Genomic DNA, 23994 nt, shown 5'->3' on the forward strand with positions numbered 1-23994 from the left:
TGTGTATGGTTATATGGTTTTCTTTTTCTTAGGGAAGAGACAAAGCTCAAGTTCTATGTAAAACAAATTAAGAAGGCCTTTCACATGAAAGATGTATATGCATTCCTTGACACATCATGCCCAAGCAATCTAGATAGAAAGAATTGATTCAGTGAAAATTTGGTTCCTGTCCCTGTGTTGGCGAACCCAAAGGGGCTTATTATCTAGTGAAGATCTCAAGTCATTCTGGAGGGTGACATATTTATTTGACTGTGATGAAGCCATTAAGTTATTAGTTTCAAAGTGTTCTCTTCCCAAGCTGGAATTTGAAGGTCAAGAGGCAGAAATAAGATTTATATTCAGCACCTTGAAACAGGAGGTTATTTATTGTGCTATTGCGGTTTCTGGATTATTTTAAATGCTGTCCTGGGATACAGTAAATCCACTGTTGCATTTGTGTTACATACAGATTTGTGGGAGAACATTCTATGACTACTTGAACGGTTCTTGTAGGTGTTTGATCTTTTTGTGGCATCATGCCAATCACAAAGTTAACTACTGCAAACATGATTAAAGAGAAAGTTGAGAGTTCTTTTTCAGATATATCTAGCTTCAGGACTCCAGTTTTTAAAGACATAGACTATATGAAACATTTGTAAATTTAACAGGCTTGATAAAGCTTATTGTATCACAGCTAAATATATTTTTCATATTGTCAGATCATAATTAATTATCAAATGGAATAGATTCTGTAATTCTCCAGTATGTATTAAATTATGCAAAGCCTTCTAATACAAAATCTTTTGTTCTGAAGCTTCCTTTTTTGCTTTTTATCAGATTTTTCTTATAATCAGCTGAGAAGTTTTTTTTTGATCCCTGAAGAAATATGCGTTGCTTTTCACCTAGGATTCATGCCAACAGGATTACCTTGCAAATTTCTTACAAAGTATTTTTGTAGTAACAATTTGGCAATTTAAACAACCCATGGTTGCTGTGTGGAAGTCTGTCATGAGCGAAAGAAAGCATAAAAAACTGGCATATGGAGTAGAATAAGGATGTGAAAGAAAATCTGCTCAGTTTATAACCCTGGCATTTACTTCTTATAGTGAAAATGCCATATATAAAGAAGACATCTGGAAAAAGAGGTCCTGTGAAGAGGAAGCTTGCAGAAGAGTTTGCTCCTGGAGAGGTGTTAACAGACACATCAAAAAAAGAGTGGAAATTAGGCATGCCTATAGGGCAAGGTGGCTTTGGATGCCTATATCTTGGTAAGTTTGTGTGACCCAAACTACAACTTTTTTAAATGAGTCTTGAAGTGTCTGTCCTCCCCCGCTCCCCAATAAATAAATTGGGGGTCCAGTTGTCTTCAAATTAACAACAGTTTGGTTAGAGCTGCTGTTTAGTGTTTTTCTTTCTTGAAGAATTGAAAAATGTAGGTAGAAAATAGTTATTAAAGGCATTTAAGATACAGTCCTCAATACGCTGTATTTGGAAGCCCCTCCTGGTTCTTATTCTAACCCCAACTACGTCGTATGACCGATCATATTTTTTCTTAGCTGAAGTGACATTCTTTATTCCCATATAAATCATCCATCATCTTTATAATAGCCCTCAAATGTTTGTAGACAGATTTCATAATTCCCCCTTTCTCATATTTAATTAGTTTATCATCTTAAAGGTCATTCATGCACTTTTAATTTAAATTTAGTACTTGTGAGAGATGCCAGATTGTTGGTGTGCCCAACAGCACTTCAGGCATCATCCCCACACTGCCTTGCCATGGTATTTCAACTCTGACTTTGGAGGACCTACCTGTAGAGGTGAGAGGATAGCTCAGTCTCCATGCTAATTTGATATTTGGTCTCTGTTCTGATGGTATTATTTGTCATGAGGATACTTGGCACCTAAATTCTAAACTGAGACTATTGACTCATTTGATATAGGATGCTGATCAGATGACAGCTCTCCATATCCTCTTTGCTGGGTTGCATTTGAACTGACATGGTCAAGTGCTTGATATTACATAACGAATTCCTTGCAATATCTATCAAGTCCAAGAATTTCATTGTCAGGATATCGTTAAATTTCATTTTGTAGTACTATCTGTTGAGTGTGAGAAAACATGTGAAAAATAGTGCATTTTTTCTTTAATATGGCACCTAATCCTTAAATGTATCTGTGATCTGAATAAAAGGGCAGTGTGAAGGTGGTCCTATCATAGCTATCATTCTACACACCAATGTTGAGGGGATGGAACTTTAGATGAACACTCTAGCTAAGAGCCCTTTTGACTATGTGGTGCCTTCATCCAAACTGTGTGACAAGATTGTCCTCCCTCTCCTCCCAATTTGTGGCATGATTGCATTGAATTCTGTGGCATGCAGTCACTTATTGATTACAAAATCATTCGGTAAGCCTTAGTGCTCCTAAAATGAGCTAGCAACAGTAGGAGGGGATTAAGCATTGTATTGAAAGAAGGTAGCTACCAAGTGGGGTTTCTAGCCTTGCCATGTTAGCCCTCCACTCCTTCATGTTTTTGCCCATTCAACTTGTAACCCCGCCGGAGGTGGAACTCTGCTCATGTTATGCACCTGTGCATATTAGTAGTTACCTTTTCAGGAAAGACTAACCTTGTTCCCGCTCAGAGAGTGCTTAAGCGCCTTCTCCCACTGGTACAGATGTGTGCCCTGGCTCTCTGAGTATCTGGTATTTTAAAACTGCCTGCCATGGAATCCCCCATTAACACATCTCCTCTGGAGTTTCTAAAACGGCAGTCAGACAAGCTGAGAGCTGAAAGATAGAAAAATATTTTTTGGATATATATGATATCTTCGTAAAAAGGTAAATGATGGCCTCCTGTGTGTAAGCCATGTTGTAAATTAGGCCTTCTCTTTAAGTCACTTGAGAAGGTACTGTTGAATGGCAAGAGGGTGGAGGACTCTTTTTTATCATTTAGTAAATGTCCCCATTCGGAGAAATCAAGACCGGAAATTTAACTTGGTTTTCTGCATAATTCTGCCACCAAGCTACTGCACGTTATATTCATGTTAATATTGAATTACTTTGTAGAGTAGCTAACCAAGTGACATAACAAGTAGTAGCTGTATGTGTTTTACAATAGTTGCCTCTCATTCTACTGATAAATGCTTCATATTTTAACAGCTGATGTTAATTCTTCAAAATCGGTTGGCAGCGATGCACCCTACGTTATAAAAGTGGTAAGAGAAATTTGAATCTATTTATTTCAAGATATCAAATGACTTCTCTCGTATAGCATGTATAACATTGAACATCCCCTCAGCTAGAATTAATAGACATATAGTGCGAGCTTCATTAATGTACATTAAATAATAATTGTGATAATACCTAAAAGCCCCAATGTGGCTCAAGACCCCATTTTGCTAGGTACTGTACAAACATGTAAGACATGATCCTTGTCCCAAACAGTTTACATGCCAAACACACAAAGCGATATATGAAGAGAGGAAAAGAGAAACAATCACCTTTGTGCTGTAGGGAGACTAGAGAAGGCTAGGTTTCTGTAACAAGACAAGAGATGTTAGAATTTGAACTAGAGTTTTGGCTGTCTGGACAGAAAAGTTGGAATTGAAAATATTGGATAGGAAGGAGTGATAAGATCTGAACACAGCCTGGGTGTATGGGGCAGTTGATGAGAAGGAATTGAAAATGACCTGGAGGTTATGGTTCTGAATGACACTGAGAATGATGGTGTTATTAAAAGCGACAGAAAGGAGGGAGAAATGAGTATTACAGAGGGAAGATCAGAAATTTAGTTTTGGCCATGTTAAATTTAAGTTAATGGCAAGACATCAAGAGAGGCTGAGACATGAGTCTAGATGAAAGGCGACAGATCAGAAGTGGAAAGGCAGATCAGAGAGTCACCAGCATAAAGTTGGTAGTTGATGTAGTGACCCAGATCATGCAGCACAGTTGTTACTTTACACAACTCAGGCAGCACAAACTGGATTAAATGTCTGTACATGGCTATTGGAGAACTTCCTTCTGGTGTAAGACTGATATAGGCAGTTCCTGTGCCAGTTAGCCTCTTCCTCCTCCTGGTGGCAGGAGTAGACTGGGTGAAGGCCAGGGAAATGGCAGAGCACAGCTTTTCTACACCAATTATCCACTAGTGTAAAGTCCTTTAGGAATTTTATGGTGGGTGTAAATTAGAGTAGCCCCATGACTGCACCAACTAATGTTAAGGCAAAACTGATGCTGAATCAGAGCTTTAACTGACTCCCTTATGGGTCCCTGCCCTATGCCACGATGAAACTCAGACATAGGAGAACTGAGCCTAGTATGAGCATGTAACAACAAAACACCTTAGTTTAAATACTGAAGTTTAAGTGTACATCTAAGCTTTGTTGAATCAGAAAATTGTTGCCACTTAATTTTTTACCTAGCGATGGGACGGTAAAAGAAAAAGTATACATTTAATTACATTTGTTTTAATTGCTTGCACTAGAGAAAATAGGCTATATATTAGTTAATGGTAATAAGTTCATGCAACTATTGGCCAGACTTTGTAATATGTATTGCATTTTAAATTTTTTCCAGTTTAACATGTTCTTTTCCCAACCTTGTTGATATGTAGGTTACATTTGATTACTTTGAATGTGGCCCCTAATTTGGGTACTGACTTTGAAAAGTAGCTCCAGGAACTACTTGAGAAATTGGGAACATAGTAATGGACATACTAGATCAGACCAGTGGCCCATTTGGTAAAATATCTTGTCCATGGCAATGGCCAGGACCAGATGCTTCAGAGAAAGGTGCATGACCTTTTAGTGGAAAATTTTGCAATAACTTGTTAGTATGGACTTTTGTTCCTGAGCCTAGCTCTGAAGCATGAAGGTTTATATCCTGCTTTTTCCTCTAGCTGCTCATTTGTTCAGCAGCAGTGAAATCTACTGCACTAATAGTTGGTCCTCTGTGAAAAATATAAATGTTATAGTAGATTTTTATTCCAGTTTAAAGATCCAATTAATTTAGAATAAAACAGTCTGCTCTGCTCAGTGTATCACTTTGGAAACTGACAGTGTCACATCATATGAACTATAAAATATACTTGTTTTTTTGACAATTGGTGGTGAGCCTGTTGTTGGAAATGATCATTTGCTGCGAAGTGACATTTTACATAAGAAATAGAAGGTATTGTAACAGATTTTTGTCGTTCTGTAATAATGGAATTGCCTTTTTACTGCATTTTGTAGTACCTCTATTGCTAAGCTCCCTGAAAGTTAATTCATCTTTTATTCCTGTCTGTGTATTCAGGAAGTCTTTGCACCAGTATGAAGTGCTTTGCATGCCAGTTTTTGTACTGCTGTTTTCTTCTCTACTTGTTAGGCAGTTAGTGCTCTTCTTTCTGCTCTCCCAGTCCATGCATTTTGACTTCCTCTTCAACAGATATTTGTTACACCTATGTGAATGACCCATGGCTTGTTGCTTCCCCTCTCAACTGGATGCAGCTTCTAATAAGGGTCTGTTTTTGATGCCCTGAGAGCCAAGTTAACTCACAGCAGAGATAAAAAGGTTAATAGGTGAAGGATTATTAATGTTCAATAGTTAAACAAAATGTTTGTTCATCCAGCAGTGTTCTTCAAATTGTTAGACTATTAAAGCAGGATAGAAATTGGCTTAGTCTTCTGGCATAGAGTTCTTATGGTTTTGGTATCTAATCAGTATAAAATGAATAATTGTAAAGTTTTTCACAGTTTTTTCCGAATGAAGAAATGCTTCTTAATGTATGAACTTTCAGATGTCTCTGGGCAAATGTGGGTGCAAAGTTTATTTAATGACATTTCTTTTCTTTCATTAATTCTTAAAATATTGTTAAAATTGTCCCATCTAGAAAAGATAAGAGTGGCAGATATGTCTTGAGTTTTGACATATATAGTGTAATGGAGGAGAGTGGTATTTCCTCTAGTCACATTTTAGTTTCAGTTTCTTAAAGCTTGGGCATGAACTTCTAGAGTACATCAGGTTTGAAATCTAAGTATTTTATAAGGTGCCAATCACTGTGGTATTGAACATCGTTATTATAATACAACATCATGTGCTTTCATCTGTGTTTAGAACACTGGTCATCAACCAGTAGATCGCGATCAAGTAGTTGATCCTGGAGCCTCTGACAGTCGATTGTGATCCGGCGGCACTTTAGCAGGGCTAAAGCAGACTCCCTGCCCCATGCCACTCCCAGAAGCGGCCAGCATGCCCCTGCGGCCCTGGGGGTGGAGGGAGAGGTGTGTCTCCGCGCACTGCTGCTGCCTGCAAGCACCGCCCTGCAGCTCCCATTGGCTGGGAATGGGGCACTGCGGCCAATGGGAGCAGTGGGGACAGTGCTTGCAGGCAGGAGCAGTGTGCAGAGCCACTTCCCTGCCCCTTCCCGGGGCCATAGGGGCATGCTGGCCGCTTTTGGGAGCGGCGTGGGGCCAGGGCAGGCAGGGAGCTGCTTGCAAGCAGCTCCACGGCCTGCAAGCACGGCCCGAGGTAAGTGCTGCCTGGTGGGAGCCCGCACTCCAGCCCTGAGTCACCTCCCGGAGCCAGCTCCCCATAGCCCCTTCTGCACCCTGAACCCTGTCCCATGCCCCAGCCCTCAGCCCCCTACTGGAGTTAGCACCCTGTACTCCCTCCTGCACCCCAACACTCTGCCCCAGCCCAGAGCCCGCTCCTGCACCCAAACTCCCTCCCAGAGCCCGCACCGCACACCCCCTTCTGCACCCCAACACTCTGCCCCAGCCCCGAGCCCCCTCGTGCACCCAAACTCCCTCCCAGAGTTTGAACTCCTTACCCCCTCCTGCACCCCTGCCCCAGGCTCAGCCCAGAGCCCTCTCCCACACTCTGAAACCCTCGGCCACAGCCCGATGAAAGTGAGAGAAGGTGGGGGAGAGCGGGCAACAGAGGGAGTGGGGGGATGGAGTGAGCGGGGCAGGGCTTCGGGGAAGGGGTGGGGTAGATCCTGGGTTGCACTTAAATTAAAAAAGTGATCTTGTGCGTAAAAAGATTGGAGACTACTTGTTTAGAATTAACTTTATTATGGACGCAGCTCCATAGTTAAGGCTGAGTTCTGCTTTACACTTAAAGCATGAATCAACCTCTGTTATGAAAAAAACACAGTGTATGCTTACCGAATTCATGGCACTTACTCTGTACAGAATATATTTTCTGAGAACTTATAGGTAAATCTGTTAGTTTGGGTTAAAATGAACTTTAAAATGTGTGCTTTTAAAGAATTTAGCATCAGTCAGCCTTTTTTGTTCCAAACGATCTTAGTAACAGAATAAGACTCTCTTCAAGCTTCCTATATAGTTGCAGTTAATTGAAATCTTGTACATAGGCTATATTTGAAGAAATTGTTATAATTAAGCTTAATTATTGTATTTAATAGTTATGATTAGATAGGCAAATATGTGGTCAGGTCAGCAGCTCAGGTGACTGGGGCTGCTGCGATATCCTAGGTAACTCAACCAATCACCACTCTTTTTCTACAGCAAATTTGCATGTCACTATTCTGTTGGTTATAATGAGTGTGATATAAAGAAGACTGGATGAGTGCAAAAGTTCTCAGTAGTAGATTACTTGGCCCAGCTGTCATTGCTCTTTAAAAGTTCCACAGTCACCTGCTACCCTGGATATCAGTACTTGAAAAGATACCCATAGCACTACTGCTTTGGCTCTACTGTAAACCAAGGCAGTACTACTGGAGGAACTGAGTTAAGGATCATTTGAGAAACCCTGAAAGTGCAGGAGTATTAGGACTTGGGAACAGGACTACTCTTGTCCCATTCTTCACATAATGACGATCTTAACAGAGCTCTAACTCAATAAATAGTTGCAAATTAAGGGTCTGATGAAATTCATCCTAGGGTACTTAAGGAGCTAACAGAAGCAATCTCAAAATTGTTAGCAATTATCTTGAAGCACTCATGGAAGATGGGTGAGGTCCTGGAGGACTGGAGAAGAGCGAACATAGTATCTATCTTTAAAAAGGGGAAACAAAGAGGACCTGGGAAATTGTAGACCAATCAGCCTAACTTCAGTACCTGAATAGATACCGGAATAAATTATTAATCCTTTTGAAAGCATCTAAAGGCGTATCTAGTGGGGACCCATAAGGGCCCATCTTGGGTTGAGTACTAGTCAGTATTTTCATTAATGACTTGGATAATGGAATGGAGAGTGTGCTTAAAAATCTGTGGATGACACCAAACTGGGAGGGGCTGCAAGCACTTTGGAGGACAGGATTAGAATTTAAAATGACACTGACGAATTGGAGAATTGATCTGAATTCAACAAGGTAAAGTTCAATAAAGATAAGGACAAAATACTACATTTAGGAAGGAAAAGTCGAATGCACAACTACAAGATGGGGAATAACTTGCTGGATAGTTGTACTGCTGAGAAGGATCTGGGGGTTATAGTAGATCACAAATGGAATGAGTTGTCAATGTGAAAAAGCCTAATATAATCTGGAGTGTATTAACAAGAGTGTTGTGTGTAAGAGTGGGAGGTAATTATTGTGCAGTACTTGGCACTGGGTGAGGCTTCAGTTGGAGTATTGTCTCCAATTCTGGGTGCCAGACTTTCAGAAAGATATAGGCAGTTGGAGAGAGTCTGGAGGAGAGCAACAAAAATAATAAAAGGTTTAGAAAACCTGACCTATGAGGAAAGGTTATTTTAAAAAAAAAAAAAAATCTAAGCATATTTAGTCTTGAGAAAAGACGATTGGGGTTGGGGACCCAGTACAAGTCTTCAAATATAGTAAGGGCTGTTATAAGAGGACTCTGATCAATTGCTCCCCATGTCTGCTGAAGAAAGGACAAGAAGTAATGGGCATAATTTGCAGTAAGTTAGATTTGGGTTAGATATTAAGAAAAATTTTCTAACTATAAGGTTAGTTAAGATCTGGAATAGGCTTCCAAGGGATGCTGGGGAATCCCCAATATTGGAGGTTTTAAGAACAGGTTGAACAAATACCCATCCCAGATGGTCTAGGTCTGCTTGGTCCTGCCTCAGTGCAGGGGGCTAGACTAGATGACTTTTTGAAGTATCATAATTTAAGGGTAAAACACATTACATGTAGGCATACCTGAGCTACTTGTGTTTGAGCTAGCTTGTTAAAAATTGCAGTGGAGTTGCACCAGCATGGGCTAGCCACCCAAGTTTATTCCCAGGATCCTGGATGGGATTGTACTTGGGTGGCTAGCTTGTGCCGCTGTCTGTGCCACCATGGCTACACTGCTGTTTTTGTGAGCTAGTTTGGGTAGGCTTACATGTGTTGCTGTCACACCTCCTAATGGCAGGGTGGACATACCCTAAATATCTTATTCAATAGGAAGAGCTAATACTAACAGGCGTTATCTTGTAAGGACATACAATTGTAATAACCCAGGGCTTCAAGACTTCTAAGGGGGATATACTCTAAGCAAAAATATTTAGAGATCAGTTCTGTATACTTTTCAGTCCAACCATTTCAAGAGTTGAGATTTTTATTAAGAGGACAATCTGTTGTAACGTTGGGGTTCATCATACAATACCCTTAATTCAGAGAACCTAAAGATGATGACAGAAGTGTATTTAATAATGCCTGCTAAAGCACTGCTGTAAACAGTTCATCATATTTTCTGTTAACTTATTCTTTAATCGGTATTGGCTGTGGTGGAGGGATACTTTCCTGATACTCCTAACATTAAGTACTTTCTAAACAGTCTGTGGACTTAAAGCCATTTTTAGTACAGAGGGAATGAATTCTTTTTGAAGTATTAAACTGTCCAGAGTTGGGTGGTAAAGAGTGATATGCTTGTTATGTGGGTGTATATCAGCTTATATGGATTTTAAGAGCTATACTTCTTGATAGCTAAAAAACGGCAGCTAAAGCTAACTAATTTTAAATTACTGTTTTAAAGGAACCCAGTCAGAATGGACCTCTTTTTACTGAATTAAAGTTCTACATGCGAGCTGCTAAACCAGAGCAAAGTAAGCAGTCTATCAAAATGAACTAAAAGACCATGTTTCCCTATAAATAATAATTTGTTGAGTTTTTAATAAAATAAAGGCTAAGTGGTAGCCTTTAATGTTAAATGTGGTGGTTGGCTCATCAAGTCTGTTTAGATCAGTTTTTTAAAAATGACCTTCTTATGTTCATTTACATTTCTTAATTGTATTCCTTAATCATAAGTTTCTTTTTACAATGACACAATTTTTTTTTCTAAATGGATAGTTACTGAAGCTAATTGTTTATAAATAAGAGTCACTGAAGTAGAACCATTGCTCTTGTCCATAAACCTTTGAGGGCTCAGCCTATAATGTCACCGGAACAAATAGGATTTTCTTAGTGTTTAAAGCCAAACAAGATTTTAATGAGATTAGAAGAAAAATTAGTAATTTGAAATAAATTAAATATAGTTGAGGCATTATTTGGAAAAAAACTGAATCTGCTGTGTTAAAATGTAGTCTTGCAGTTACATTTTTGGTATGTAGTTTTCCATCAGTAGTATTAGTATCAGGATTCATTACAGTTGGATCTCCTTTATCAAATAACTGTTCATGTTAGGATATATTTCATTACCAGATTTAGCCATAGATAGAAGAGCCTACTTGTTGTCTGGTATACTTGGTTCATGGTTTCTCACTATCAGATAATGATCAGATCTTTCATGCATAAATTTTAAATGATTTATAAGTAATCTTTTCCACAAGACTCCTGCAGTACAAACTCAAAACCTTGTTTTTATTTATATTTTTAGTTCAGAAATGGACTAGTTCCCATAAACTGAAGTACCTAGGTGTACCGAAGTACTGGGGCTCTGGCTTGCATCAAAAAAATGGAAACAGGTAAAATACATCTTGTTTAAGACATATTAATATTTTCCCACCCACAACCACTACTTCTATTATATCCATCTCAGAGTCCAGCTCTTAATTCATAAATCCTTGAGCATTATGAGCTGAATTTTTGTTTTAATTCTCCTGAACATAAGTGCAGAATTAGTCTTTTAATTCACATGTATAAAGAAGGAAATGCACTTTTTTACTATACTTTGCCGCCTTAACTTCAGTTTGTTTACTCTTGGGAGAGAGTCTTTTTATTTAATCTGAGAGCTGGTATAGACAGTCCAATCCTTATTTTATTTCAAAAGTTCAAGGCTAGGTTTTTATACAGTTTCGTGTGAGATTGAGAAATCCATTAGCTCAGAGATATACTGACTTTACATGCATTTATGGCCGGTCTGTAATAGCACAGAATCAGTTCTGTATGCCCTCCCTTTCCCCCACACCAGAGCTCTGGGGGTGTTCTGGATGTGGGAAGGAGCAATAGCTTGGGTGATTTTGTGTCCTGGCTATTTCCAGCTGCTGCAATACCCATAGGGTATTTAATATAGCTGCCCGAAAGTATACCCTTTCCCAAAAGTGGAGTCACAGGTGTCAAATCAAGTCCATAGAAATAATGATATGGGATATACTAAGCAACTGCTGTATCTCTGACTGTCCTTTCTAGCATCCCAGTATTAGAATTGGAAGAAAAGGTGGGAGAGGTCAACCAGGAAGCAATCTTAAAGGGGTTATGTGGCCACTGCAGTTCTATGTGGCTTACAGAACAAAGCCTCTCAAATAAGGAGAAAAGAGGAGGCCCATCAAGCAGAAGACTATCTTTCCACTTCTATATCCATGCCAGTTGTGATGAATGGACAAGAAAGGGACAGCTTATACATTGATCTACCCCCCCCTCACCCAAGAAATGGTGATCAGGGACAGAACCCCCCCCCCCCGCCCCCCCCCGTCCAGCGCAAAAAAAAAAATTTCCATCTGTGATCTTCCCTTCAGCGAAAGCTTAGTCTTGGAAAGTTTGGAATTACAAATGGGGACCTAGCTGAGAGCTAATGGAGGTGGGATGGGGATGGCTAACTCTTTGGCAAAACAGTAATGGTTACTCCAGCAGGCTATATGACATCAGCAGGGAAAGGTGGTAGAGGAAGAGATCCTTGCTAAGCGTGGAACTTGTAGAATCAAAAAGAAGAGGAGTACTTGTGGCACCTTAGAGACTAACCAATTTATTTGAGCATAAGCTTTTGTGAGCTACAGCTCACTTCATTGGATGCATACTGTGGAAAGTTTAGAAGATCTTTTTATACACACAAAGCATGAAAAAATGGGTGTTTACCACTACAAAAGGTTTTCTCTCCCCCCACCCCACTCTCCTGCTGGTAATAGCTTATCTAAAGTGATCACTCTCCTTACAATGTGTATGATAATCAAGGTGGGCCATTTCCAGCACAAATCCAGGGTTTAACAAGAACGCCTGAGGAGGGGGCGGGGGGTGGGGGGTAGGAAAAAACAAGGGGAAATAGGTTATTGCAAATTGGATACAACAATTGGAATTCATTTGCAAATTGGATACAATTAACTTAGGCTTGAATAGAGACTGGGAGTGGCTAAGTCATTATGCAAGGTAACCTATTTCCCCTTGTTTTTTCCTACCCCCCCTCCGCCCCCTCCTCAGACGTTCTTGTTAAACCCTGGATTTGTGCTGGAAATGGCCCACCTTGATTATCATACACGTTGTAAGGAGAGTGATCACTTTAGATAAGCTTTTACCAGCAGGAGAGTGGGGTGGGGGGAGAGAAAACCTTTTGTAGCGGTAAACACCCATTTTTTCATGCTTTGTGTGTATAAAAAGATCTTCTATACTTTCCACTGAATGCATCCAATGAAGTGAGCTGTAGCTCACAAAAGCTTATGCTCAAATAAATTGGTTAGTCTCTAAGGTGCCACAAGTACTCCTTTTCTTTTTGCGAATACAGACTAACACGGCTGTTACTCTGAAACTTGTAGAATCAGGTATCTTGTAGATCTTGCAAAGTAGTACTAACTTTCCCTGGCTAGGTCAATGCATAGTGCAATTAATACATATGGCCTCAAGTGTCTGAATAGGGCTTTAAATCATCCAGTAATCTAATGTAAAGAACTTTAATTCAGGTGATGTTGGGATGCAAAAGAAAATGCAATATGACAAAATGTAACTGTCTCAATCCAAATGAGCTTTCCAGAATTCATGTGCAGAGCTTTTATGGGAATGAGCTTTTATACTAAAGTTAAACTTTGGTGACTTTAGAGATGAATGTTAAAACATATTTGACAGGGGAGCTTCATTTCAATAAGTAGAATGCTCATTTAAATCTTAGTAATATTACTTTTAAAGCAGCCAACTTGTGAAAGTAACCACTTAATTAAAATATAAATGACTTTTGGGAAAAAAAAATATTGGTCTTAACCAGCAGTTAATACTTGCTCTTTCCTGTTGTGAATGAAACACCACAGTACTTTCCGAGATGGGCGCTTGTTTTACTGCATAACTAGCTGGATCTCAGGAACATACCTTTGATGGAGGACGTTTGCTTTAGGTGATATAAAGCAAACAAAACAAATAATAGGGTTGAAGTACAGTACAAAAAATTCTAGTGTTCATAAATATTTGTTTGCCTGCATAACTGATTTTTATTCTAAAAATAAACATGCTTGAATTCAGTAATTAGTGCAATGGGATAAAATACATGGTTAAAATACTGTACGCATTTTAGTTCGGTAACATTTTTCCCCCCTGATTTGAATTTCAGCTATAGGTTTATGGTAATGGACCGATTTGGGAGAGATCTTCAGAAAATTTATGAAGAGAATGCAAAGCAGTTTGAACACAAAACTGTCTTAAAATTAAGCTTGAGAATAGTAAGTAATAGTAATTCCTGAAACCTTTTTAAAACGTAACCTTTTTGCTAAAAGGCAGTTTATGCTGAATAGTGGTCCTCTGCTGGCTGGAGTTGAGTACTACACTGATACTCCTGTATATTGTGTTTTGTTAGCTTGATATTCTGGAATATATCCATGAACATGAATATGTGCATGGAGACATCAAGGCCTCAAACCTTCTCCTGAGCTACAAGAATCTTAATCAGGTATTTGTGATATCTCTGCTTCATTTCTCCTATTTTAATCCTCTTCGACAACAAACTGAGGTGCTTTGAACCTGTGAACATTAGCAGAAGTCTTTTATTTTTAAGAATGAATACAGTAATATTTCTGCTTGACATTTATATTTAATATTCTACATTTTTGATGCAATTTCCTGGCAGTTTATCAAGTTGGCTTTCTGCCCTAAATAATATTCAGGAGGAGTGCTTGTGATACAAAATGAATTTCAAATAGCTATTTGGGGGTGGAAGCTTAAAATTATATAGTACACCAGTAAATTATGTTTGCCTGTCTGCTTTGTCACTTTTTTTATTTCCTTTGTTCAAGGATCCATCAAATACAAGTGTTCTGTTACTTGGAAAATTTGGTCTCTTCACATGTTGATTGTTCAAATCAATTGATTTACAGAAATATATTTAGTTTTCTAATATTTTTAAATCCTTTAGTGTTTGGAAAATGTGCATTTCATTTTCATAATTCTACAGATTCCCTGTCCAAATAGTTTACCTTACAAAGTAGATTAACTATTGCCAGTATATTTAGAGGTAGCCGGGGGATAATGAAGAGTACTACCTGGCATCTATTCTTTTGCAGTACTCCTTTTGTGGTAATAGGACAACAACACTAGCTTTACATGAATACTCAAGAAATACAGTATGGTAAATTTATTCTAATCTCTGACGTCAATACTGTGAGCCTCTTTTGCTGTTGTCTGATAGACCATTGTAATCCAGTCTGCTCCTAGATAAGAACTGAACATTTTACTTGGCACTACCACTAGATCAGCAGTAAATGATTTCTAAAACTGGTTGTCATTTTTCATAGTGCATTAAGTGACTGAAAACTTGTTGCAGTTTTCAAAATTTTATATATATGTCTTATGTTTAAGAATGAATAAATGAACTTTTTAATCCAAAGAGCTGACCTTTTTAGACTTTTTCTTCTGAAGAAGTTCTGAGTCACTCGTATTTATTTTTATATGAATTCTTCTGTATGAATAGTCCTTTGATCTTTGCATGGTATATGGGATTTAATAGGTGTACTTGGTTGATTATGGCCTTGCATATCGATACTGTCCAGAAGGAGTGCACAAAAAATATAAAGAAGACCCCAAAAGATGTCATGATGGTACAATTGAATATACTAGTATTGATGCACATAAGGGTGTGGGTAAGTAGTCAAAACTTTAATTCACTTTGTTCCATACAAGACTGTTTTTATTTTAATCACAAACATTTTATAGCGGACATTTTAAAATTCCTATCTACTGTGGAGTCCTAACACTGTGTTTAGAAAACTAAATGTTCCAACTGTATAGCAGAAGTTCAGCTTTGTTTTTTCTGAAATTTGCTGGGCAACAGAATTAGAGCATTTACTAATTTTTTCAGCTGTTACTTTGCTGTAGTGTTGGAAATCCATTTGTATTTCTTTTCATATAGACATGATTAGATCTACTTTATCTAAAAAACCCACCTAATCTCTTAAGATTGATCATGTGTATCCGTTAGTATGAGACATATTTATTGAATTGGTACTAACTGTGTAAGTAGACTGGTGTGTGATGATTCATAGATTCATAGATATTTAGGTCAGAAGGGACAATTATGATGATTCTGGGGTGATTCTGGTTATTTGAGGGAGTTAATGGTCCCTAAATTCAATTTGAAGCATACGTCTTCCATATCTGGCCAAGGCTGAGCCTTAAATCCTGTTTGATGTAAACTACCATCCTTTAAATCTAATCTGTGTCCAGTGAAAAATATTAAACATTATAGTAACATGACTTTATAAAGAGCAAATCTTGCCAGACCAAGTTTGTTGCTTGTTTTGATAAAATTATAGAATTAGTGGATGAAGAACGTAAGAACTGCCATAATGGGTCAGATCAATGGTTCATCTAGCCCTGTATCCTGTCTTCTGACAGTGGCCAATGCCAGGTGCTTCAGAGGGTACAAACAGACCAGGTAATCATCAAGTGATCCATTCCCTGTTGCCCATTTCTAGTTTCTGGCAAACAGAGGATAGGGATGCTTCAAAGCGTGGTTTTGCAATAGAAATGCAGTAGAAGTGTTATATTTGAATGTTTAGGAAAGTTTTTGATGTCTTGCACAAATTTTAATTTAAAAATTAAAATCCGCTTGGATGTAAACTCTCATCTGGGCTAAAAATTGACTAACAGACCTTAAAGGGGATTTTCCTGTTGATACATTTAATACAATTTTAATCAGTATCTTGTGGAACATGTGAAAGCAAATATGTTATATCCCTTGTCTTGTCAACATATAGGATTTCAGAATCTTCTGCAAGCAATGTTTCAGTATTCAGGAAATCTGAAATATTTCCATTTGTGGAATAATAATTTGAAGAGCTCACGTTTCAACTCTATTCCCTGTTTTTGGGGAAAGGGGGAAGTAAAAATGTTTTGAACATTAAGTCAGTCAGTTCACTCACTCTATTTTGTCCATAATGTGAGGACTTAAAATGTTTCAGATATTGGGATAACTGCAGCATGTCATATTCGTGAGCGGAAGAAAGAGAGATTAATTTCAAATTCCTTTATCAGTCTTCCAGCCATTTGAGCAATAATTCTTGTTTCCTTTCCTTCCTGCTTCCCTCTGAAATAAACTCAAAGCATACTGTAGTTGTTAATTACTGTTAACTTTGGCTTCCAGTTGTCTTACTATGTTTACAAACTTTAACTTCAAATGCGTGTATGTATTTATATATATTTGTAGCTCCATCAAGACGTGGTGACTTGGAAATTCTAGGTTACTGTATGATTCATTGGCTCAGTGGCCATCTACCATGGGAGGACAATTTAAAAGACCCCAACTATGTTAGAGATTCAAAAATTAGGTAAGGAACTTATTATATTTTCTCATTTGAAATCGAACCTAGGAATAAAAATATATCAGTGTAGCAATACTATGTACTCATAAACAATGATTCCTCTTCTGTTAGGAGCTGGATAATACTATGTCTACTCTTGCAGGCTGGAATGGAGATTCCAGAGTTATAATGAAGTCCAGAACTGTAGGTTATATTCCCCTTCAACCTCCCCCTTGATTTTCTCTTGAGTATATTCCCTTCCTTTTATTCCTATCCCACCATTTCAGATAATAATTAAACCTTCTCTAATTATACCCCCTTAACTTTTGTACTTGTCAACACCATGTCCCTCTATGTTAAGTATCTTTATATTAGCTTCTGTTACTCTGACCACCTCACAATCTTTAATGAATTTATCCTCACAGCACCCGTGTGAGGTAGACAAAGCATTACCACCCCCATTTTACAGATGAGGAACTGAGGCACAGAAACTAAATAGCCTACACAAAGTCACACTGGAAGTCTGTGGCAGATTAAGGAACTGAACTTGGATCTCCTGAGTTCCTGACTACTACCCTAAACACTGAATCGTCCTCCCTCATTTCCTCTGACCACTGTTTGCCATCTTAGCAGAGAGTAAGTTCTGTCATGTGCCTGCAGTACTGCTTTTGCCACCGCTACCTGGCAGTCATTGCTCGGAGCAGCTTCTTGTCCCTCCTGCTAACGCTGCTGCCTCAACGTTTCTCAGAGCAGCAACTTCTCTGCTCTTTTAATTGCTGAACTGATAAAAGGCATCAGTGCAAGGAGGAGTGAGGGGGAGTAGTAATAGCTCTGAGCAGCAAAGGCTAGAGCAGAAATTGTCCTTGCATGGATGGAAGAAGGAATTGGCATATGAGGGTTTAAAGTGGAACATCATCTTCTGAGCCACAGTTTTCTACATCTATGTAGTTTGGAGAGGTTGGTGAGAGAGCCGAAGTCTTTTACATTGACTGGCTGATATATTCACCCATGACCACAAAGGTTCTGGGCTCCCGTTGCTTATTGAATGAAGTGCATCTCAGTATCTTTTGTTAAATTTTATTAAAATAGTTCAACAAAAACAAAATAAAAATCACCAAAGCTACTCCACTATTATTATTAAGAATAAAGCAGTACAACTATCAAATCAATGAATTAGTCTCTGCATTGGATTGAAGTTAAGTCATAAAATGAGTTAAATCATATAATTAGTCCTAGAAATAATCCTTATAAATGCTAAAGAGAATTATAGGAAGGTGCCAGTCTGAATTCTTTAGTTGGGAGTTATAACCAAAGTCAATCAAATTTGGGACTTAGAGCTGGTTAAAAACTCAGTACTGAAATGAAAATATCTAATAACTGACACATAACTCAGAGCTAATTGTTTCCTCCTTAGAATTCTGTTCTTGTGTGGTGGCTAATCCTTGATGGTTTCTTGGACTTCCCCTTGATTATTATAGTTTGCAAACTTTGCTTACTCATCCTTGCATCATCTCCCTCCAACGTATATGGACAAATCAGGTGTAAGACCTACCTTGGAGCCATGCAGCAATGTGATCCACTCAGATTTGAATTAGGTCATTAGCTTGTGTCAATTCTGGGAAAGTCCTTTTTTAAACTAGTAATTTTAGTTGTGGACATGAAACCACTTGAAGAAGCTGGCATGGTCTTATCTAGGCAAAAGGTCTTTGACATGCCATACATTTATGGAAAATTTATTATGAAAAATGCTATAAAAGTAGCTCATTTTAAAAAAAAAAACCAACAGCTTAGCAACTAAATTAAAAATAAATATAAAAATCTTATGACCAATATTGCCACTGTTTTCACAAACAAGACAATTTACAGTAATACTTGGAACTGGGCTATAGGTCATGCAGCTTGCCTTTTGAAAGTTTCATCTTGACACAGGGAAGTTACTTTAAAGCATCTCAAGATGAAACTCACTTTAAATATAAGATGTTCAATTTTATATAGGGTCTGCATTCTTATATTTCTTATTCTGTTTCTCTCACACCTGGAGCCCAAGCCTCTTCCTTTGCTTATCAAGTCAGTTGCTCGGGAACAGCACAGTGCTGCGGCTGTTTTCTTAAACAGGGATTTAGCTGGCCCTGCAGAGGGAATTTTCTTTTCTAGGTGAAGTGAAGAGTATGTGATCACAAGGATCCTGCAGAATTTAAAGTGCTTACATTGCACTTTTTATCCAAAGATCTCAAAGCACTTTACAAATGTGGATAAGTATTCCCCTTTCACAGAAAGTAAGACTTTGGAACAGATATTGTCATACAAGGAGCCAGTTACCTAGATAGAAACAAAATTAAGCTTTCCAATTTTCCGATTTCTTTCTGTAATCACTAATAAATATAAAAGGTAACAGAATCAAAACAAAAGGACTGTAAGAAAAGGATTATACAATATTAAAACTATTTTTATTTACATGTCAATATTTACATTTTTTTCTTAACTTTTAATGTTTTAATGATACATGTTTTGAAAGAAATACAGATCAGCTGTGAATGAACAAGCTGTTTCACAATTATTATTAAATATAATAGGAGTACTTGTGGCACCTTAGAGACTAACCAGTTTATTTGAGCATGAGCTTTCGTGAGCTACAGCTCACTTCATCGGATGCATAGCATATCGTGGAAACTGCAGAAGACCACGATATGCTATGCATCCGATGAAGTGAGCTGTAGCTCACGAAAGCTCATGCTCAAATAAACTGGTTAGTCTCTAAGGTGCCACAAGTACTCCTTTTCTTTTTACGAATACAGACTAACATGGCTGTTACTCTGAAACCTATTAAATATAATTTATCTGCAATCTAAACTATTCTTCCGCTTTTATTTCTCAGATATAGTGAGAATATTACAGATTTGATGAACAAGTGCTTTCCTGAGACAGAAAAACCAGGTAGGAAGAGCTTTTTTTTTTAATATTAGTACTTGGGGTTTTATTTTATTAGACAAACATTTAATCCTTAGTCTCTCAAAAAAGATAAAGCACATTGAAATAAAGCATTAATGATTCATTCTTCAAAGAAACCTGACTGGCCACCTCTACCATACTACTACTAACTTTAATAGGGTTTAGGTAGATTATTCAGTTAGGCCCAGGAATGCACTCACAGCATATCTGAAATTCCCATTTTCATGTGGCAGTAACTACTTTAATATTTGGGTATGTGTAGTAATTTCTATTCTTGAGTTGAATACAAACACTGACAGATGACAATTCAGCTGCTTGGAAAGATTGAGTGGGTGTCAGATTGTTGTCAGCATGTAGTCCATCTGGGAGAGGTGTCTCTGATCTTCTGTTCCTCCTATCGCCTCTCTGGCTATATCTGCACTTGCTGCTATGAGGTGTGATTCCCAGCATGGATGGACAGACTCATGTTAGCTCAGCTTGAGCTAGCATGCTAAAAATAGTAGTGTGGATGTTGCAGCACCCAGTGGCTTGGGCTGGGCCTCAGTGGTTGGCTAGGTTGCACCTAGGTGGCAGTGTTCTCACTGCTATTTTTAGCATGCTAACATGAGTCCATCTACTCTGTCATACCTCCCAGCTGCTGTGTAGACATACCCTTTAAGTTCTCCCCAGTGACTAGAGCCAGTACCTGCCTCTGCTTCTGCCTTCCCAAACAGCAGTAAAGTGAAACTGATCAATGTTTTGAATAGCAGTAATTAAATTTACAAGACAGGTAAGTTTCCTTTCTGTTATAGGAAAGGTGTGAACAGTAGCAGTCACTAGTTTAATCTGCAGACTAGAAGATATTGCACTGGCTCACACTCATTTCATATTTGGAAATATCTTCACAACTGTAAGGGTTAGAAATTAATTTTTGTTATAAGCGTAGATTCTAAAGAAGCACTTGTCTGGGAAAGCTTGTGTCTCGCCATATGAGAGTTGGCTAACAGATTTTCAAAGTCCTGACATTAACTATACATGTTTTTTTGCAGAAATTAGAAATGGAAAAATTCTCTTGGGTCACCCAATCCTTATTGTCAATACAGGATTGTTTCATGCTTATTAGTATTTTAGCAACTATAGTTTTAAAGGTGAAATGATGAAAATTCTCTGCCTTTGATTAAAATAAAATGCACGAAAAATAGTTTCTCCTTGACTTACCTGGCAAAGTTCTGGGCTCAGGCTCTTATTTCACCTGTAGTGGATCATCTTAAATGCAGGGAAGAAATATCAGTTGAATAAAAGGCTCACTGTAGAGGAGATAAACATATTGAAAAATAGTTTTTAAGGGCTGAGTATTTCCTTCAGTGTAATGAATGTAGAAAAGTGGTGCTGTGATAATTTGTTAATGAGCCCTGGGATGATTTTTTTTTCTTTCTAAAATATGCTGTATTGAACCGCTATAATTATGTTTAAATATCCATATCAAAGAACCCCAAAAAGGGCGTATACAAAATTCTCACATTTTTAGGTAAAACCTATTGATTACCAACTGCTTTAAATAGAAATTAATTTTATGTACCATTCCCTCAGATGAAATAGCCAAGTACATGGAAAAGGTGAAGTTACTGAGCTATGAAGAGAAACCTCTTTATCAGCATTTCCGAGAAATACTTTTGCAAGGTCTTAAGGCTATTGGGCAAAAGGATGATGGCGTACTGGACTTCAGTTTTTCAGAGAATGGAGATTTGCGAACCAAGCCTGTGCAAAAGGTTTCTTCTTTTTACTTTTAAAATCAGCTTTTAATGGATCTTGTTTTAAATTAAATAAAATGATATGGAAAATGGATGTCATAATTAGCCCAAACAGGGAAGTAAGGAAAAAGGAAAGTTAGTCACAAACGTTTGTTAGCTTTACAGCATATTTCATAAGCAGACATGTGGGCTAATTTTAATTTAAGTAATTGCTCTGAAAGTTTTTAATATAGCACGATCTTAACAGGTATACTTTCACATGCAGTAAATAATACCTTGGGAAAGAGAATGTATATTTAGTTGTAATGACATTTGAACAGATGAACATTGCAGTTAATTTACACATTTTTTTTTTTCAAGAGTCTAAAAAATTCCAGATGGGCCAAAGTGTGAGGTAAAATCATAAGTCTAGTTACCTTTTGATTTCATTTCAGGTTTCTTACCTTACATATCTAGACCTAAATACTTACTTTTTAAATGAACATCCTTATGTCATCAATTTGCTACTGGAATTCAGGTATTGTGTACAGAATTATTATTATTTGAATTATTGCAGCACCTAGGAGACCCAGCCTTGGACCAGGACCCCATTGTGCTAGGCACTGAACAAAAAGGTGTTCTTTATGTATAATTAGTATAGTACTAGATTAGGGGTATATTAATCTTTTTATTTTGGCTTGGTAGATTTTTTTTTTTTTTTTTTATAATTTTGATGTATAATATCAATGTTTGTTTTTAAGTATTTTATCAATTTAAATTTTCACAGTTGGGAAATTGGGTGGGGCAGACATTTAATGAAGTAGATATTGAGATTCAGCAAGTTAGCTTTGTAACTATTAAAATACAAATTGTCAGCATCACGTCGGAAGATACAAAGTAAATATCAGTTAATCAAACCCTTAAGTTCTCGAGCAACATTTTTCTTTGCTTATCTGAACATTTAGATTATTAGTAATGAAAATATTTTTTGTTGGTTTATATGTGTGTGATGAAATCCATGTTTACTGACAAAAATCTAATACTTCCAGAGGTACTTGTATTTAAGTAGACTGAACTCTAAATTTTCTCTCGCATATGGAATCTTTTGTTGTGCAGAACATTTGCACAAGTAGCTCTTTCCAGTTAGTAAAATGTACAATCCTACTTACACAATGGAGGAGATTTTATAATTCACACATTTCAGCAAAGGATCCTAGCATATTAACCCTATAGGTAAATACTGATTTCCTATTGTCAGTATGCAACTGCTTGTGTGGGATCTATGTGGATGTTTATACAGAAGAAACGTATGCTAGTGGGACCAGTTCTTAATGAAAGCTATAGAACTATACATGTGCAGAAAACCCTCTGGCAAATTTATTTACAGATGTAAATTTAATCATTTCATGAAAACTGCCCCCTAATTTTTTGGGGAAAAGTTAAAATGTGGAATATGTTATGAAGAATGATACTGAGGCAGTCATATAACTAACATTGAATCTAGGTTACCAAATAAGCATTACTGTTGTTGCCTGTATAGGACAAAACTTGATAGACAAAGGCAAGTAACTGGGAGACAGACATTTTAGACTTGATCCTCACTAACAGGGAGGAATAGGTTGCAAAGCTGAAGGTTGAAGGCAATGTGGGTGAAACTGATCATGAAATAATAGATATCATAATTCTAAGAAAAGAAAGGAGTGAGAGAAGCAGAATAAGGGACAATGAACTTCAAAAAAGCAGACTTTCACAACTCCGAGGTATGTACATAGATATGTAAGGTCCTATGGGAAGAAAATCTGAGGGATAAAGTAGTTAAGAGCTGGCAGTTTCTCAAGGAGATTAAATGTGCAACAGTAAACTATCCCAAGTCAAAGAAAGATAAGAATAATAAGAGGCCAATATGGCTCCTTTAGGAACTCTTTAATCACCAGAAAATCAGAAAGGAGTCCTACAAAATGTGGAAACATGGACAAATTGCTTAGGAATACAAAAGAATAGCACAAGCATGTAGCGATAAAATCAGAAAGTCTGAGGCTCAAAATGAGTTACATCTAGCAAGGGACATAAAAGACAATAAGAAGAGGGTCTATAAATATATTAGGAGCAAGGGAAAGACAGGAAAATGTAGGTCCTCTATTTAGTGGGGAAGGAGAGCTAAGGGATGACATCATGAAAGCTGAGGGATTTAATGCCTATTTTACTTCTGTCTTCACTAAAAAGGCAAGTGGTGGCCAGATACTCAACACAGTACTAACAACAATGGGGAAGGAATTCAAACCAAAATATGGAACTAACAGGTTTAAGTGTATTGAGATAAATGAGAGATATTGAAGTTGGCAGGGCCTGATGAAAATCACCCTATGATACTTAAGGAACAAGCTGAAACAATATTGAGAATTCATGGAGTATAGTTAAGATCCCAGAGGACTGGAGAAGAGCATACACAATACCTCTCTTTAAAAGGGGGAACAAAGAAGGCCTAGGGAATTATAAGCCAGTCATCCTAACTTTGGTACCTGGTAAAATACTGGAACAGATT

General features: G+C 37.7%; 1 protein-coding gene across 9 annotated transcripts in view; it reads left to right on the forward strand.

Moving 5' to 3' along the window:
• Positions 1–23994, forward strand: part of VRK1 (VRK serine/threonine kinase 1) — a 67089-nt gene that overhangs the window by 25138 nt on the left and 17957 nt on the right. For 8 of the 9 annotated variants that reach the window (XM_043548425.1, XM_037900926.2, XM_027827311.3 and 5 more), the window contains exons 2-11: positions 1086–1247; positions 3142–3197; positions 9906–9975; positions 10746–10833; positions 13614–13722; positions 13857–13949; positions 15003–15135; positions 16701–16821; positions 19670–19728; positions 21313–21491. In XM_043548425.1, coding sequence (XP_043404360.1) covers positions 1091–1247; positions 3142–3197; positions 9906–9975; positions 10746–10833; positions 13614–13722; positions 13857–13949; positions 15003–15135; positions 16701–16821; positions 19670–19728; positions 21313–21491 — 1065 coding nt within the window. In that variant the 5' untranslated portion in view covers positions 1086–1090. Of the gene's footprint in view, positions 1–1085; positions 1248–3141; positions 3198–9905; positions 9976–10745; positions 10834–13613; positions 13723–13856; positions 13950–15002; positions 15136–16700; positions 16822–19669; positions 19729–21312; positions 21492–21833; positions 21868–23994 lie in introns of those variants that run through there. The other variant, XM_043548428.1, reaches the window with a different exon arrangement.

The sequence above is a fragment of the Chelonia mydas genome, chromosome 6 (genome assembly GCF_015237465.2).
Source record: "Chelonia mydas isolate rCheMyd1 chromosome 6, rCheMyd1.pri.v2, whole genome shotgun sequence".
NCBI classification, from domain to species: Eukaryota; Metazoa; Chordata; order Testudines; family Cheloniidae; genus Chelonia; species Chelonia mydas.